The sequence below is a fragment of the Theobroma umbraticum genome, unplaced genomic scaffold (genome assembly GCF_002168275.2).
Source record: "Theobroma umbraticum cultivar Fairchild unplaced genomic scaffold, ASM216827v3 scaffold_30.0, whole genome shotgun sequence".
In the NCBI taxonomy this organism is placed as follows: Eukaryota; Viridiplantae; Streptophyta; class Magnoliopsida; order Malvales; family Malvaceae; genus Theobroma; species Theobroma umbraticum.
In genome coordinates, this window is record NW_018397254.1 from 1249757 (window position 1) to 1267137 (window position 17381).

Sequence of the window (17381 nt, forward strand, 5' to 3'; positions counted from 1 at the left end):
ATGGTCAAAGTTCCCTCGGGCCTTCGCCTTGTGGGATAATGCAGATTGCAGAACCAATAAACAAGTGCAAATTGCCAATTGATAGACTTTGCTCCTTGAAGGATGAGACCCAACCCAACAAAACTCTTCTCACCTTTTTGTTCTTCCCTTTATGGGCTGCGCGAGGACCCGAAAGTATCGAGACAAACCCACGGGCCTCCTGTGGGAGAGTTTGCTGAAAAGTCCAATTAATTATTTCGGTGGTGGGAATGTTTTGATTTTTTATGTTTGGACCCACAATCTGATCCGTTCATTGGAGTTTGGTTGGACAATTATTCAGACAAGCCCAGCTTTAAATGAGGCCTCATCTACTTGTTTTAAGTTCAAGAACAGGAAGGCAACATACCAACCCATAAACAGTCCAACTCAGCTACATGCCACCGAATCCCATGTAGGCATGCATAGTGGCACATTATTGCACAGGGACGCACGCATACGCACACATCCAACCAATCTAGGTTGATGGAATACACCTGCACTTCACGAGCATGTTTGTTGGCTCAGGAATTCCATTGTGCGGCTCAACCTACTAAAAAACTTTGGCATTACCTTACAAGGAACAATGCCAGTAACGCATTCTGACTTCTGTACAAAACCACATGAAAGCCTCCATCATGTCAATTTCCCTTAGGTTTTCTATTTCCCTTTCAGTGACAAACAGAAACAAAAAGACCTCTAAAAATCGGGAAAAGTAACGAGCTAAAAATAAAGTTATGTTAATGTATTCTTTTTCCCATTTTTGATTGCATGTGTCGATCAAACTAGCACTAGTCTTTCCACCCCTCCTTACTCAGCCGTCGTGACGCAAGCCCTTTGGAGGAGAGGCTAGGAGTGACAGGCATTAAGGGTGTCATAGGGGCCTCCTCGTCATCCCAATTATTACCCCAGCTGTTATCCCATCCATCATTGACATCTCGCTCTGTTTTTGCCCCAGCAGATACAGGCAGCTCCATGTCTAGCCTCTGGTATTTCAAGCCACTTCTTGCAAGTTGCCTCCGCTTAAAGCTCATGCACATCCAACCTGATGCTAGTATCAGTATAGCAGCGACAAATATAAACGTAGTTGTAGGGGTTTGTGACAAGAAGTTTACATAGGACTCGGCAGAATTATGCACAATCAAATCCTTGAAATCAAGACTGCACTCTCCTCTACCATCCTTTAAGACAATCAAGTTCCCTGTTCCAGAATCTTTTATGGAGACCTTTACCTGTACAATTTAAATATCAATCAGAACCAACTTTTTGCAGAAACAACCTTCTCTGAATACATTAATAGCATCATTAGCAGAGCTAGAAACGCCCACAGTTGCACCATATGGACTGCCTAATTATTATGATACATATGTAATTGAAAATTACCAATCATTTCAATAGATGAAACATAGACAATATATGCTGAATGCTTCTTAATTCATCAATGAAAAAGAAAAAACAAAAACAAAGTTGAGAATGTGTATCAATATTCATTCCAGCCAAGGCATAGTGGCCATGTTATAGTTATCTACAAATTTAGCAATTTATATACCTTTAGCCCCTTTAGCTAATGTATTTGTATTGGCCATCACAAATATTGGCTGTTTGTGATCATTAATGCAGTAAAAGAGGACTATACAAACAATATTACTCAATTCATGTTATGTATTAGTTACTGCAAGTAGAGTGCCAGTTCATGCAAGGCTGAAGGCCCTTGGCTGAAGCCCGAAGACTTTTTTACAGCTTTTCAAAAGGCCAACAGCAAAAGAGGGACTGTACCAAAGGGTACTTGCAGCATTCATCTCCAAAAGGAAAATATAACAAAAAAATTTTTTAAATAACAAAATGTGCTAAGATGATTGCAATGAAAATTTATTATTTTTTTGCCCACTAAATTTCTTTTTGGGTGTACTTGTGCTAGATGGCCACTAGAGTTGATTGCATACTGAGTGTTAACAAGACTTAATTCATACTATTACGTTAGACCAGGAAAAAAAAACAGGCCTCTAATCAGCCACAATTTGTGATCCTAACATGATGCTTGCATGTAACTTGTAATGTTGTTTACAAAATACCTTTTTGTCTTGTTTCTCTTGGAGTTCAACATCTGTTTCCTCTAACTGAACAAAAGCAGGAGCAGATATTTTAATGGTAAGAGGCTCCTTTCCCTTGTTCTGAATCAGAAGTGATAGATCTGGAGATTCTGGAATATTGCAAACCAAAGTTAGAAGGTCAAATTTTGCAATGCAATATAATTGAGAAGGAATAGAGAGAAATAAATTTGGTCTAACATCATCATCATCGATAGTAACTATTCATACTCTTTTCCATTGCTAGAAACTTGCAACCTTCTATAAATGTCTACAGCAGAGAATGACACAACTAAAGAAACAAGGAAAATACCTATAATAACACATTACCAGGAAAAAAGGAGACAAAATGGTTAAAAGCAATCCCAGTTAGAGGACACTTACCATTTCCAGGGACTCGCAAACATGCAGCAAACCTTTCATTCTTATCCATACACATATTAGATGGGTCACATTCTTCACCCCGAAAGCCATCTGTCCTTGTTGGCGGCGGTGGCGGGACTGATTCTTGTGCATTGTCTTTCTTTACAGTCACTTCCTTGGGATCCACACTATCACCCAGATTTTTCTTTTTCTCGCCATCTGCCTGTCCTTTGGCTTCAACATTTGATTTTTCTTGATCCTTATGCACATTATCACCTTCTGTCTCACCATCCATCTTTCCTTTTGCTTCAACCTTTGATTCTTCCCGATCCTTATGCACATTACCACCTCCTTTTTCACCATCCATCTTTCCTTTGGCTTCAACATTTGATTCTTCCTGACCCTTATCATGCACATTATCACCTTCATTTTCACCATCCATCTTTCCTTTGGCTTCAACGTTTGATTCTCCCTGACCCTCATGCACATTATCACCTTCTTTCTCACCATCAGTTGTTGCCTTTGCTTCAGCACTTGACTCTTGTCCATCCTTTTGCAAATTCTCACCTTCATTTGACCCTGATTGCTGGTTCAAATTGCTCTTACTTGTACCACTCTCAATACCTGATTTATCAATTTGATCTCTTTCATTTGCTTTGACATTAACTTTATTAACTTCAATGGAATCCGAAGCAGATTTGAGAACATTTTTTCCATTAACTGGATCCACTATGTCACCTACATTCTGATCTAAACCAGTCTTTTCATTCACATTTCCCTAAAAATAAAAGTCAATGAGAAACCGTCTTGATCCCATGAATAGAATTAAACAATTTAACCAACTTCCTCCACTAAAAACTCACCTTTGGATCAGAACTAGAGCAATCAACGGCAACTAACAGCAGAAAGAGGCCCATCAAAAGAACATAATTTGTTTCCATATTTTAAGAAAAACCCACTTTTTTGTGCTACAAAAAGAACCTATTTATCATAGAATTGAGTTAAATAAAAAAACTAAATACTACATAAACAAGAACAAAAGAGCGAGGAGTTCTATGATTCTAACCTTAAAAATGAGACCTTCTTTGGATGCCTATTCCGAACGGCTTTCTCGCTTATGTTCATCACTTCCAAACTTCACACACTTTATTTCTCGTCAAAGCTAAAAGCCTAGACATTGATAGAATAAAAAGCTTGAATAAGGGTTTAGCAGGGGGAGAGGGGGAGAGACTTGGATCGGAGAACTAAAACGGCGTGGTTTTGCTGTTTAAGTGGGACACAGTTCCCAGGAAATGGGCTGGATGGTTGGCTCTGATTATGACTTGCAATCGTCGATTTTCTTTTTGAGGTTGTGAAGCAACGTTAGTTGCTAATAGCTAGTCTGGGGAAGTCATTTTCCATCGTTAACTTGAAGAAAAGCCTTCAGATATGCCACCAACTACAAAATTCTCCCTGGAAATCAAGTTGTTAGTTAATTTTTTTATTTATAATATTTAAATATTTAGATTATTTGTACGGAGGTTTTGAAATCAATTTTTTTTTTTTTTTAGTGAATGGATGAACTTGAACTTGATTCCAAGTCAAAGTCATAAATCTATGTCACAAAACTAATTTTATCAAAGGAAGATGAAATAAATGAAGCCTTTTCTTGTTCAGGAGAGAGTGGAAGGCAAAAGCAATGATCAGTTAATCAACTTGAGTTGTGGTACGTGGAATAAAGCAACTTGCTTGATGATGAGAGGTCCAAGTGTGGAATATGCTTAGCCTCATTCGATGGCATAGAATCAAATCATGTGCTGCCTGATCCATTGCTTTCTCAAAAAATAAGTTGAACCTTCTGTCAACCTTGGCTGGTTGGAGAAAAATAGAAATGGGCCTGGCAGTTCAACCTGGACCCAAAATTTTACAAGGTAATTAAACTTCTTTAACTTTCATTCTTAAAAAACAAAATTCGACTTCCCGTTGTTCAACAGGCCAACTGAAGGCCTTGGAAGCAGACCCTTAATGGAGTCTAATAGGGCATCTTTGCTTGAGGTATCTGACTTGGTCTGGTATAGTCAACCCCTGTTTAGCCCATGTCAGTACAGTTCCCCATTAACTTTATCGCTTCGGGCCCAATCCAAGCCCGGTAGCTTTCTGCCAACCTGGTCCATGTGGAAACCCCACCAAAACAAAGACTTATCAGACAAAAATGTTCCGTAAAGTACTCTACATGATTTTCGTCCGACATTGGCCCGTATATGTTCCACTCTGCCCATGATTTTCACTCAAGAAATTAAACATGATATTTGACAGGAAGGAAAACGTAAGAGAAAGATGGCATAAGTCTACTTGAAATGGGAACATTACAGCCTAATTGTTTGACAAAGTTAGCCTTCAGAGCCCTACCTAAGTAAATGGACTCCACAGTTAAAACGTTGAGCCCCACCTTGGCTTTGGCGGTGCACGTCCCCCACATGGATAAAAGTCAACGTACCCCTAATCCCAGGGTTCATCCTTTGATCATGCCAAGTAGCGAATTAAAGTCTAAAACTGTTTCAGCATTGGATAAGCACTTTCATTTCAAAATCAGTCAGTTAAATAATTAAGGAGCTCGTCGATGATTGATGCTTTGGTCTTTGACGTCAAATTTGTCAAACCGACCTAGTCCAACTTCGTCCATATAATAGGACTAATACTAATAAAAGAAAAGTTCAGACCAGACCAAAACAGCTCACTGAAGTAAACAAGAGATGACACTGATTAGACAAAAGGTCGCACCTGGATCTAGTGTGTTTCTACTCTCTTAACGCTACGTTGGACCCTGTTTCATCTAAGTAGCTAAGCTACGGAGTAGTCAGGTTGGGTGACAAAAATTTTATAAACTCAAAAAATCAATAATCGTAAAATTTTTGTGGTTAACACTGCACATAGCATTATAGCGGCAATTACTAAAAGGGTTAGCAGTTGGTATAAAACAAAAGGATCTCTAAGCTACACAGATTGAGTCCAATTTGCAGCCCATCCAAGCCCACAAAAACTGTGTGGTGTAGATGCAAAGCTGCTTAATTCGGAAATGCTAAATGTAACACACAATGAAGTCAACCCTTTTAATTGGATGATATAATTGTGCTATTTTTTTTTTAGCATTCTAGAAATTGACTTTTAATTGATCATAACTTATTGATAGGCATAACCCAAATTACTAATATTATCCATATTTTCTTTAGTCAATGCATGGTTTAGTGGAGCATAATAAGATTGTACAATGAGAATATTAATTAATAAGTTACTTTGAATTTTTATTCCCCTCTTTTGTCACGCCTTTTAATTTGAATTTTTAAATGTATGTACTATATAATTTTACGTATGATTGTCTATATATATATATATATGTATATATTTTCGTGGTCTCAATGCATTGATAACAGGCAGTGTCATAATGGTAGGGCCAAATTGCATGCCATGCCAAAGAAACTAACAAGGAAGATTACGATAACGGGGGACCAAATATACTTAAGCCAAGATGATGACAATTTTTCCTGTTGGGAGAATTGCTTTCTCTGTTATATCACTCAATAATTTAGCGCAGTTGATGGAAAACACACGTCTCATCGTTCTAGAGAAGCCAAATCCTCTCCTCTTCGTTATAGCTAGTATAGACCATTCCTTCCGTCAAAATGGCGGTGCCCATGTTTTGCAAAAGCCTGGCACTGCATATTTTTGCCTGCACACACTGGCTGATGGTTCACATTTATTCATCTTTATCGACTCTACGCTTCAAAAGCTTCATGTGTGAACTGACTTGCACGATAGCTCCTACCTAGGTGAGAAATATATTCAACAAATGCTGTAAAATTCTACTGCACGAGTTCTGAAAGCTCATCCAATATCTGTCGAGTTGTATTCTGAAATTACGAAATGCCACATTTCATACTGTTGAATAGTGACTAAGAAGAATGGGTATCATTGAAAGATTTATAGAAGCAATAAGATTGAAATATAGATTATAATTATATCAGGGGTCAGAAATCTCCATACCGTCCCATCAGTGTCCACAAAACAAAGAGTGTAGCTAGTTTTGAACTTTTACGTACAATCAACATCAATGGTTTCATGATCAAATAACATTATTCCAAAAGTGGATATGCTTGAACGGTTCAACCACAGCTTCTCCTTTTCCCTGTAAGTTAGGGTGTTTTCTTGGGGTCATATGGCTTGGAATGCATTCTACATTACCAGAGGTTGATCAAACTGTCTTTCTTTTGTGACGTTGAACATTGAAATGATATGATCAAGTGATAAGCTGGCCTGAGACAGTGATGTTAACACCAAAAACCATTAACAATCAAAGAACGTGGACATACATTTAAAATTTTTTGGATAATATATAATTAATTCATTTATTCTCATATATATATATGTATGAAATTATTGGTTTTTCATTAATTGTACAAAAAATAATACATATAATCACAGTCTTGAAAGGTGTGCATATAATATCATTCAGCTTTAAGACAAATCTATTATTGATTACAGGTGAAAGAATGTTATATTTGGAAATGTATTATAGCATTTCACACGTCTTGAATGTGAAACTCAATGCGTCTGGTATGTAAGGTAACCTCTTTCCTATCCTGCCCTAATAAAGGCCAACGGACCCCCTTTCCGTTAGGCCTGTGTCCCTTAACACCTACTCTACCATGACTCACCCCATAACATCTAATTCTTTGTAGCATTACTCTATGTCTACATTGCGATGGGAGAATGAATTAATTTCCCTTGGTTTTGATAATAAAAACATGAAATTCCAATCAATCGTTTGTTAATTTTATAGTAACATCATTCCCATACCGTTCCCATTAAAAGGTTTTCCTTTTGCTCCACTATTTTTGACAACTCAACAAAAGGAGATAATATATTTTTCTCTCCAGCAGCAAGGATACTGGTAGTGCATTTTTGAAAATACCGGAAAAAAATATTAAAATTTATTGAAAACATTGAAAAAGAAAAGCTTTTGTCATCGTGACATCAACCGTTACGGGAAATGACGTAAGAGTACCTTTTTTGGCTGGAGTAAGCGACGTCGTATTCAGCCGCATTTGAGTGCCAAAGAAACTCTGAACGGTAATGTAATGTAATGAAATGAAATGAAACTCACGGGAATTTGAAATCGCTGCAATTTCTCCCCGGGCCGGTGACCGAATGAGAAACAGACACGTGTTGGTCGAGAAGAAACCACAGGACTTGACGTGTCACGTTGAGGAGACTGGACCACCGGCATCAGTCGGCGTCGTCTTTCTGTGAAACTGAGACCAAGTCCGCATACTGCCAAAACTTAACTTTTCAAGGCCCCCTTCCTCGTTTGCCCTTTCATTTCCCACTAAATTACATTCAACTGTCGTTGTAGCTGCAAATTTGACCGACAATTTACAAGTACATAGAAAATTCAGTTCTAAAATTACTTTAATACCCTTCTTTAAAAAAAGTGATGAATTATTTTGAAAATGAGTTTCAAATATTATAATATTACCTTGCAAGATACTATATAAATTTTGAATATTTGAATTACTTGCATGAAAAAAATAGTACTTATGAAATGTGAAGGTATGTGATTAACTTCTTTTATAGTAATCTTTATACTATAACTAGGTACATCCCATTTTCTTTGTGAAACCGAGTGAGGGCAAATGTGGAAAAGGAGCCCCAAATGAGTAAATTCTAAAATCAACTAATTTGAAGATAATTGACTTGAGAGGCGATGGTTAGGTTTCTTTCACATGCAAACACACAGAACTTTTTCCTTCATGAACACTCGGGCAGGTGGGGTGTCTTTCACGAGCTCCAAAAAGCCTACATCTAAAACCTTGTCAACCGAACCTTTACGTCTTTAATGCTCCATACCAAGACTGGAACCCACCCTGATGCAGATGGCAACCTTTCTGATTTCAAGAGGAAAAGGGTCCAACCTAATTTCAATCAATGTTTTTTGTTTAACTTGAGTAGTGTTTCTACCCCTTCCTTATCTTCCCCTCTCTATCTCTTTCTGTGTAAGGGAAAATTTGGCTTCAATAAATTGGGTCTGTCTTGTATTTGATTAACATTAAGATATGATTGGAAGCGGGGGCAAATCATCGAACGCCAAGTTTTCTATTGCTTTTAATGGCAATAATAATCCAAAAATGGTTCGCTTGGAATGTGCAAATGCATGAACTGTTGGACTGATAAGCAATTGCTGGTAATAATTCATTGGAACAGGGCAAGCCATGTGCTAGAATTGTGGCAGACAAACAGTTCTTGCCAGAAAAAAAGTATGAAAGTTCTGAAGACTCTTTTGACATTGAACTCGTGCCATTTCGAAATTTGTTTCCAAGTATGGTAAACTGGATAAACTTAACTACCCATTTATCCTGATGCCTAACTTTTATGTTCAGGCTTAAAATATTGATATTTAACAGTAGAATTGGTGGTAAGACGACATCATCTGAATTCGGCTCATAATTGAAATAGACTGTACTTAATCAGGACTTTTATCTTGGAAAGGATCTCAAATAAAACTTTTGTATCTTAGTAACATTGGAAAAAGGAAGGTTTTGCACATTTCCCTGCGTAAATGGTACCATTGAAAATTCATTAAATGGAACCAAGTGACAGGACAAGGAAAAGAACAAAAGAAAGGGTTGTAAGAAAAAGCTTGAGCCAGTAATCTGATCCAGGGATTGGACTTTCTGAGTTACGGCTTTAATTTCATTTTGGATTTTTCAGCAGAAAAAGAAACGGATGGAGATGAACACAGAAGTTTTTTCTTTTTTTTTTTTATAAAAACAGCACCCAAAAAAGAAAAATAAGGGAGAAAAAAAAAAAAGAAAGGTGGTTCGCCGGGTTGGGTCATAACTCATAAGACGCGTGGCAGAGAAGTTATGAAAATGTTAAGAAGACAAGCTGACAGTGCTTCGTAATAAATCGAAAAAGTAGCCTTTTAGCAGTAATGGGAGTACGGACAACGTGAGTGGGGGGACCACAGGGAAAGTCAAAACATGAAACAGGAATTCACTTGAGCAATTGGATTTCACAGTCAATCGGGGTTGCCTTTGCAAGGTGTGAAATCACGGTTTACACCCTTTCGGCCCTTCTCCATCGTTAAGGTTCAAACGTTTTTGCTGATCGTTATGTCGGCGAATGGGAACTTGGGATTCATTCAAACCATCTAGATAAACATCCTTTTACAGATTTTTGTTTTTCAAAGTTTATAAACCAAATAAACAAGTTTTGACTCAAGAGGGAAAATGATCAAAGTGTTAGAATGATATTAAATTGATACTGTCATTTCAATAATTAAAGTGTTAAAAAATTTTTTATTTATATTTGATTTTGTTGATTCATCTCAACAAGCTAGTATTTATTATCTAAATTTTTTAAATATTATTTTTATTTGACAGTTATAAATTTTACAAAAAAAATTATTTAAATAAAGTAAATTATCACTTATAAAATTTAGATGAATGCTTGATTACGTCAATTAAACACTATCATTACATTTAAATTATGATATTCTCATTATCATATTATTAAATTTAATGTCATATTAACAAACAAAATCATACCAATATAATTTAACATCAGTGTTATTGTTAATTTTAAAAAACACATGAATTGAATTTTTATAAATTTTTATAAAAATTTAAATTTATTATTTTCACAAAATAAAGAAATTAATTATATAATTTTATTTAAATATTTATTTATTTAACTCATAAAGTATTTTGGAGAACAGAAAATGGGACAATCTCCACTTCCCGTAACCCGTGAAAGGGGCAGGCAATGAATGCCCGAGAGAGAGGAGGGCATGGCAGTCATTCCACAGGTATTAATCCCAGTAACTTGGACTGGGATTCAAACTTCCAAGCTGAAAAAAATCCTGAAGAAATATGGCAAGCTTTAGCTTTAATGTGCAGCTATAAATACACCAAGCTGGAACCAGACTCAGGTCTCAGCATAGTAGCTCTAGTCTCTTCCTTTGGGAACCCAACCCCTAAAAGAAATATCTGATTTCTTTTCCTGTAATCCTCCCCTCCTAAAATCTGGGGTTCTCACTTGCTTTGCCTTCAGATTCGAGTTCAAGCCACTAATTCTTGTTCGTTAAAATATTCATTTACTTTATCTCTGTTTCACACCGAGAATCATACCTCTTTTGGAATCTCTTTTGCAACCTTTCTGTTCTAGTTTTTCAGGTCCCTCTGCTTTTATCATTAGTTTCACTTTCTTTTTGCCTTCTTTTTTATTGTGTTCTACGAGGAAAAGGGACAGTTTTAAGCGCCCTGCTTCCTTCTCAATTTTTACCCCAGCACTCTGTTTTCCTCTGTTTTTGTTAGAACTCAAGGAATCAAGGGAAAAAAAAATGCAAGACAACAATCTTCCTTTTGGATTCAACAATGGTGCCGACATCGGGTCTTCGCTTTCACAGATCATATTATCAGGAGGCTCAAATGCCTTAGATTCAATCTTCTCCCATTGCTCACAATCAACAACAACATCAACAGCCATGACCACCAACTCTGTTTATAAGCCGTTAGGCTCTTCAGTCTATCTCCGCCAGAGAGATCTCCTTTCAAAATTCTGCCAAGAAAGCAAAGGAAAAGCACCGATTCCGCGCAATTCGCTGACGAATCAGCTTCAAAGCTACCAAAACCCTGCATCATCAAGCAACTACACTAGTCTTCAGAAGAAGAAGCTATACAGGGGCGTGAGGCAGAGACACTGGGGCAAATGGGTAGCCGAAATCAGACTTCCACAAAACAGAACGCGAGTCTGGTTAGGCACTTACGAAACAGCTGAAGCTGCAGCCTATGCCTATGATCGCGCCGCGTATAAGCTTAGAGGGGAATACGCAAGGTTGAATTTCCCCAATCTGAAGGACCCAAGTAAGTTGGGTTTCAGAGATTCTGCTAGATTGAATGCTCTGAAGAATACGGTGGATGCTAAGATTCAAGCCATTTGTCAAAAGGTGAAAAGAGAGAGAGCCAACGCTAAAAAGAAGAGCAACTCAGATCGTCCTGCAGCTGCTTCCAAAGCTGAAAAAGAAGTGAAGGTAACAGAATCATGTTCATCGTCTTCATCGTTATCCCGTGCGGTTTTCAGTGACAATTTAAGCAACGAGTTACTGTCACCAACTGTGTCCGAAGATGGATTTTGGAGATGTGAGAATTCACCATCCTCTGTTTCGAACGATTACCCAATGATGATGGCAGAGGAACCAGGATTTGAGGACTGTTCGCTTGCAAGAATGCCATCTTTTGATGCTGAATTGATATGGGAGATTCTTGCTAATTAGGATAACGTTCTCACCCATTTTTCTCCAAAATGAAAATTCTCAGAAGGGAGATTTCTCCTATCTTTAGCTGTAAATGGTAGTTTTATTGGGGGCTTGGTTCTTAGCAATGAGTTCCGGTTGTTTAATGTTGTCTGGTTCAGGTTTTTATTGTTTTTCTTCATAGCTCTTATCAGTTTGGCCTTCTTTTTGTATCAAAGGCGTTAGGAGTTAACAATGTTCCCTTTTCCTTTATGGTAGTTGGAACACTACTGCAGTTGACAAAGGTGTTATTAAGTATGTGGGACCTTGACGTGGTGATCACTGTATCTGAGTGATTGAATGAAATATTTAAATACTTAATTTCCTTTTTCTTATCATGTTCGTGTCCACAAAGGAGATACCTTCCCCTACTGTTATTTTCATTATAGAGTCATGGGCAAAGCAATACCTGTCCCATTGTGCCTTGCAATGCTATAAACAAGGCCAGTTAATCAGATTTGAGATCACTCTCTATAGGGTTTGAGATCACGCTCTATAGGGTAAGGGAAAACAAGCCACATCTCGCAGTTTATCCGCCATGGGAGAAAGCTTGTGGTCCTCATAACCTCTATCTACATGTTCTAAGATTGAAAGATGCCTAGACAGATCATGCCCAGTTGTATCAACTATTGAGTACGACTGCACAACGGCTGTGTACGGATTAGCATGTTGATCAGATATCAGGTTTCAGGCTCTCACTTACCCCTCATACTAATCCTTTATTAGACAGTAGAAGAGTTCAATTAGCAGAACACATCAAACCACTTCTGCACCTCAATCTTAAGGGCCTCTGATCAATAAATTAAAGAGGATGGAACGATAATAAAACATGCAAGCAACAACATGGACGTTTGTATATTCTTCAGAAAAGATAAAATAATTGGAATATAATTATATTAACATGGGTGGTTAAGTTGCAGTCCTTAGCTGGGATAGTTACTAAACTTATAACTTCACATCTAGGACAAGGACAAGGACAAGAAAATCTTACTCATCAACAACAATATTGTGCGTCACAATAAAGGGACAACCAGATCCTCCCGATGATATAATTTTCAAGAATAAAAAGATTCTCCTGATGATAATCATTTAGAAAACACTACCAGCTGAGGGCGTTCTTGGCTTGCTGCAGCTTTGTATTGTAAGAACTTTCTATCTCCTCCTTGCAAGATTTTAGCAGAGGATGTAAAAACGATGATCTGAAAAACGTGACTGACTCTCCAAGCGAGGTTCTATCCCATTCTGCTATCAACCAAAGACAATAATATCAGAAACATAGAAAAACCAATTGCAGGTGGCATAATACATTAATAGGCCAAGTTCATGTGCAATAGAGATTATATCCTACAGCAGCATTTCGTAATACAAAATTGATAAATCATGTAAGTTTGTGACCCTATTAAACTTTCCTGGTGTTCTCAATTCTTCCCTCAAGATCCAAATAATCTTCTATTATTTGCAAGTGACTAACTAAAAGTCTAGGCAACAGACCTCATAACAATTCAAAACATCGTTCAAATAAACATACCATTCTCAGCACCTTGTCTTAGTCCTCCCCTGTTTAGTTCTTCCAAAAGCTGCAAGGTAAATAAAATCAAATAAGAATTATAGGCAAACCTTTCTCCTAAGAGGCAACAGCTCTTGCAACACAGAGCACGCAACAAGAAAAGCTACCTAGAATTTATAATATACAACGTTGCAATACAATATAATGATTTTTCTTCGTTCAAGTTCTCACAAGCTATTAAAATTGGAATTGGACATCTTGACAAGCAATCTCACTGATAAATAAGAAAGTACATACCTGAGATAGGGTTGGCACTTTAGTTGGATCAAATTCATCACAATTGTTTGGGTCAATTGGAACACAAACACGACCTGGAGGAAAAATAAAAAGTAGAAGATTTGAGACTACTAAGGTTCATGCTTCGGGGTGATAGAATGAACTTTCTTCTCTCCTACATCTCTGGAGAATTAGAACAGGAGGATAGTCCCTCTCATGTTGTATTAAAGTGTATGTATGTATGTCAAGATCCAAAAGGCAATTAAATTATAAAAAAAAAATGCAAAAAAGTCCAATAACAGCTGATATTCAAGGTTTCATAGCATAAACACAGCCCTTGATTCTTAAAACAGAATTCACATCACTTTTAGGCACCACACCAATGATTTCTGGTCAATCTTCACATTCCTGGCAACTACTATCTAAAACAGATCTCTTCCCAAACTAACCTGTTTTTGGATGTACACAGAATGGTGCCTTCAGTAAATGGTTCATGTGCTTCGAAACCTGATTCACAAACAGTAGTTGCGTTTGAAGGGTTATGCATAGATATTTTGATAAAACTTCTTGCTTTCATAAAAACAATTTATATGTATTGTTGTATGACCTGGAGGCAGAAGTACTTCTAAAATCATTAATATATTCGTTGCACAAGAAAAAAAAATGAACATAACAACAAAACAAAACAAAACCGAAAGGGGTAAGTGTTGTAGACCTCCATATCAAGCCTAGGGTATGTGAAAGAAAAGACAATCTCTTCAACACATCTTCGGAGTCCTTGTGCCTGAAAAAGGTGAAACATGCAAAATAATTAAAAGGATGAATAGTAAAGTACAATGTACATGAGAAAAAAATCTCCTCTATGTAAAACAGAAGACATCTGGGTCAAACATATATTTGATGAATGCCTGAACTTCTACTTGCTAAGGTGTCTAATGAGTAAGAAGTTATACAAGAAACAAGAAAAATTGAGAGCAAAGACTAATAACTGGATCTCAACTCATTCCTTATCACTGATTTTCTCAGACTGCACTTTGATAATGGAGAATAAAATGAAAGTATTGAGGGCTTGAAAATCCAGTTTCTAACACATGTAAAACTGATAGCAAGTCAAGCTAGCAGTAGTGGACTCACTACCTTCACTGTAAGCACTTTAAGTTGTCATGGAACTCTCACTCTATATTCTGTTTTATGGAGCTTTAATATCCATCTAAGTCTTAAAATTCTAAGATCTGTTTTGTGGCCCTAATCAATTTATGACGGAAATAGTACTATTTAGACACAGCAAACTGATTCAACCCAGTATATTTTATTATCACGATTAGAGTAATTAATCTAAAAACAAATTCTTTTCAAATGAAAAACAAAGTGCATTAACTGCTCAATTTATATGGCACCGTTTCAAACAGAGTAGCCTATCCACTGCCCATGATGCATTTAACCCCTAATATGGTGCTTAAGCCAATTCATACCTTTTGTTTTCCTGATTGAAGGGTATGTTTTAGTTGCTCCCATCTAACAGCATTAATGTCATTTTTTAACACGGAAGATCGCTTATTCTCCTGCCACCTCCCCCTAAGCTCAGCAGCAACAGCTGCAAAAATAATATGTACATACATGAGGAACTGCTAAGGTAAATGACAGAGCTATCCATCAGAGAGTCTATAAATTTTACAACCATCAGGAATCATTTCTAGGATCTTCTCATATCTCTCCTCAGATGAAAGTAAATTTTGGTTCGAAAGCAGTTTTGCCTCAAAAAAGCCCTTCAGAACTTCAGTATAGGATCTCCTGCAAGTCAGAATGCATCTTAGTATAAAAAACGGAACATCCAGAATAAGGAAATTATAAACAATAGGCAGTATTACTTACGCCAGGAAAGGGTGAAGAACAGGACCTGGCAAAGATATCTTTTTGTTACTATTTTCATTGCCCTGAGCAAATTAAAAAGTCAATGATTGGATCTAAAATACTAAGCAAAATCCAGAAGTATTTCAGTGCACTAGTTAAACACCTTGTATAAATGGAAATAGTCAGCAATGGCAGCCCTCTGTTCATTAGTCAACCTGCAGAGGTGACGAAAGTAACATTCAGATCTTCATGCAATGATAGAGGTAAGGAAATAACAGAAATTATGCGACGATTTCAACTGTTCACTGCATCACCTTCTGGCTTTTCCATCACAAACCCAGCAATGCACACCACGTCGGCCACTATATACCCAGAGAATGTGATTAAAGCCAAAGTCATCTGCATTATAAGAAGTTTATTAATGACATAAGAAGAAGACATCATACATGTCATGTGCACAAAAAAATATGTGCCTAAATTGCAATGCAAGCATGTTAAATAGGGCAGCTAAGGACTCAAATTTCCAATTACAACAGTCTGGAATCTACACAATCTATAGTATGTTAAGCAACATTAACAAAGCAATGATGCACTAGTCAAGAACAAAATATGTGATTACTAATAATAAAAAACCAACGTAGATTATTTTACCTCTGAGTGCAGTATCAATCACTTTAATTGCAATTGTCATTAGAGGCCAGCATACCAAGCAAACATCAGCTCCTGTGCAGCAATATCTAACATCGTCATAATCTGTTATGTCCTGGGGCAAGAAAAAATGTAACTCCAGCAAGTCAAATAACATTAGCCATCATATTCATGTACTCAGTATGAAAAGTAGACTAAGCTGCTCAGTATTCAATAAGTACAGTAGCTTACAATATCAAAAACCAGTTCCCTTTCAACTGGAGTGAAAACATTGTCGCCACTTTGTGCATAGGCATGCCTCTTAGCAGGCTGTATGACAGACAATACATTAATAACTAATAGCAAAACATAGAACTTTAGATTCAAAGACTACAAAAGAAGAAAATTGTATGAAATCTTACATCAACACTGTAGACAGGCCCAATATCAATCTTGAATGGACACTTTTCTTTGATGGAATTTTCCAGTTCAGAAGCACTGTTGAAAGACTGGAATCGAATATAAATGTCATTTTCAAGCGTGAAAGAAAATTCCCTTCTTCCAATGTAGGACTTGTCACAAGCAGGATGCTTGCCATCTGCAGATAAAGCAATGACGATTATAACATCTTTACGTATCCAAACACGAAGACATAGAAATACGCGAGCGTGCTGCATGTAAATACACGAAAAGAAAGAAGGGATTTGGATTACCATTTCCGTACGACATCCACTTGAAGATATCAGCATGAGGAAATAACTTTCCTGCCACAAAATTAATCTCAAATTTCAATTATACCCGCCAGAATAAAAGAAGAACTCCATGATTCAAACAATTGATTTCTTTTTACAAAAAGAAATTCTCAAAATGAGAAAAAAGAGAATTCTTACCATAGTAGATTCTAAGATAGTTGGCGTTGAATCCATCAGGAACGGCGTTTGCTTGCTCAGGTCCATCAATCAACATGTCATCTCTTCCGTTCTCAACTTCGTCTTTCGTCATCTTTGCTTCAAATTCTTTCTTTCTATCAATGGAAACCCTAGTTTTTGTTGGAGAGCAGAGTTTCGGAGCAGAGAGAGGGACCGGATGAGAGCAAGATGGCGGGAAAGAAACGGGAATTAGGGCTAACGAGTAAACCATTTGGCGGGAAATTTTGGGCCTGAATGAGATTGGCCCGTTAAATAATTCAGCCCAAGCAGAATCCTTTAGTGCGCAGCCGTTTTGACTTTCAAAACGTCCGTCCAAAATCCTTGGACCCATCAAAACGTAGGCTCGGGCAAAACCAAAATTCCTGTCACTAACAACCATGGAAAGTACGAATAAACAA

The 17381-nt window shown here is 37.2% G+C and overlaps 3 protein-coding genes across 5 annotated transcripts; 1 reads left to right on the forward strand and 2 right to left on the reverse strand.

The window, feature by feature from the left end:
• Positions 1-651: 651 nt before the first annotated feature.
• Positions 652-4125, reverse strand: LOC110413421 (uncharacterized). Of its 2 annotated transcripts, none has more exons than XM_021424209.2 (5): positions 3532-4125; positions 3329-3433; positions 2487-3243; positions 2088-2215; positions 652-1247 (listed from the first exon to the last, which is right to left on the reverse strand). In XM_021424209.2, the coding sequence occupies exons 2-5, from the start codon at positions 3404-3406 to the stop codon at positions 807-809; spliced, it is 1404 nt and encodes a 467-aa protein (XP_021279884.1). In that variant the 5' UTR covers positions 3407-3433; positions 3532-4125; the 3' UTR covers positions 652-806. The 2 variants fall into 2 exon arrangements, with proteins under 2 accessions (XP_021279884.1, XP_021279875.1); XM_021424200.2 differs by having other exon boundaries at positions 3329-3446; positions 3532-4124.
• A 6297-nt stretch (positions 4126-10422) lies between these two features.
• LOC110413734 (Integrase-type DNA-binding superfamily protein) lies at positions 10423-12128 on the forward strand. The gene has a single exon (XM_021424676.2). It carries the CDS (start codon positions 10843-10845, stop codon positions 11773-11775), a length of 933 nt encoding a protein of 310 aa, XP_021280351.1. The 5' UTR covers positions 10423-10842; the 3' UTR covers positions 11776-12128.
• Positions 12129-12670: 542 nt separating this feature from the next.
• Positions 12671-17178, reverse strand: POLA3 (DNA primase POLA3). Of its 2 annotated transcripts, none has more exons than XM_021436773.2 (15): positions 16945-17178; positions 16768-16818; positions 16477-16652; positions 16307-16384; positions 16079-16190; positions 15742-15826; positions 15591-15642; positions 15449-15510; positions 15255-15367; positions 15049-15170; positions 14292-14360; positions 14026-14083; positions 13598-13671; positions 13322-13370; positions 12671-13038 (listed from the first exon to the last, which is right to left on the reverse strand). In XM_021436773.2, the coding sequence occupies exons 1-15, from the start codon at positions 17054-17056 to the stop codon at positions 12893-12895; spliced, it is 1359 nt and encodes a 452-aa protein (XP_021292448.1). In that variant the 5' UTR covers positions 17057-17178; the 3' UTR covers positions 12671-12892. The 2 variants fall into 2 exon arrangements, with proteins under 2 accessions (XP_021292448.1, XP_021292455.1); XM_021436780.2 differs by having other exon boundaries at positions 12671-13035; positions 16945-17177.
• Between the last annotated feature and the right edge of the window lie 203 nt (positions 17179-17381).

Bases quoted from the DNA above. Each gene is read 5' to 3' on its own strand.
- POLA3 (XM_021436773.2), bottom strand. From the start codon at position 17,056: ATGACGAAAGACGAAGTTGAGAACGGAAGAGATGACATGTTGATTGAT. The intron at 16,385-16,476 runs GTAAGATTTCAT...TCTGTCATACAG, and splicing joins GGCCTGTCTACAGTGTTGAT to CCTGCTAAGAGGCATGCCTA. The intron at 15,511-15,590 runs GTGTTTAACTAG...TAATTTGCTCAG, and splicing joins ACTATTTCCATTTATACAAG to GGCAATGAAAATAGTAACAA.
- LOC110413734 (XM_021424676.2), top strand. From the start codon at position 10,843: ATGCAAGACAACAATCTTCCTTTTGGATTCAACAATGGTGCCGACATC.
- LOC110413421 (XM_021424209.2), bottom strand. From the start codon at position 3,406: ATGGAAACAAATTATGTTCTTTTGATGGGCCTCTTTCTGCTGTTAGTT. The intron at 3,244-3,328 runs GTGAGTTTTTAG...TTTTATTTTTAG, and splicing joins GCTCTAGTTCTGATCCAAAG to GGAAATGTGAATGAAAAGAC. The intron at 1,248-2,087 runs GTATTTTGTAAA...TAAATTGTACAG, and splicing joins AAGAGAAACAAGACAAAAAG to GTAAAGGTCTCCATAAAAGA.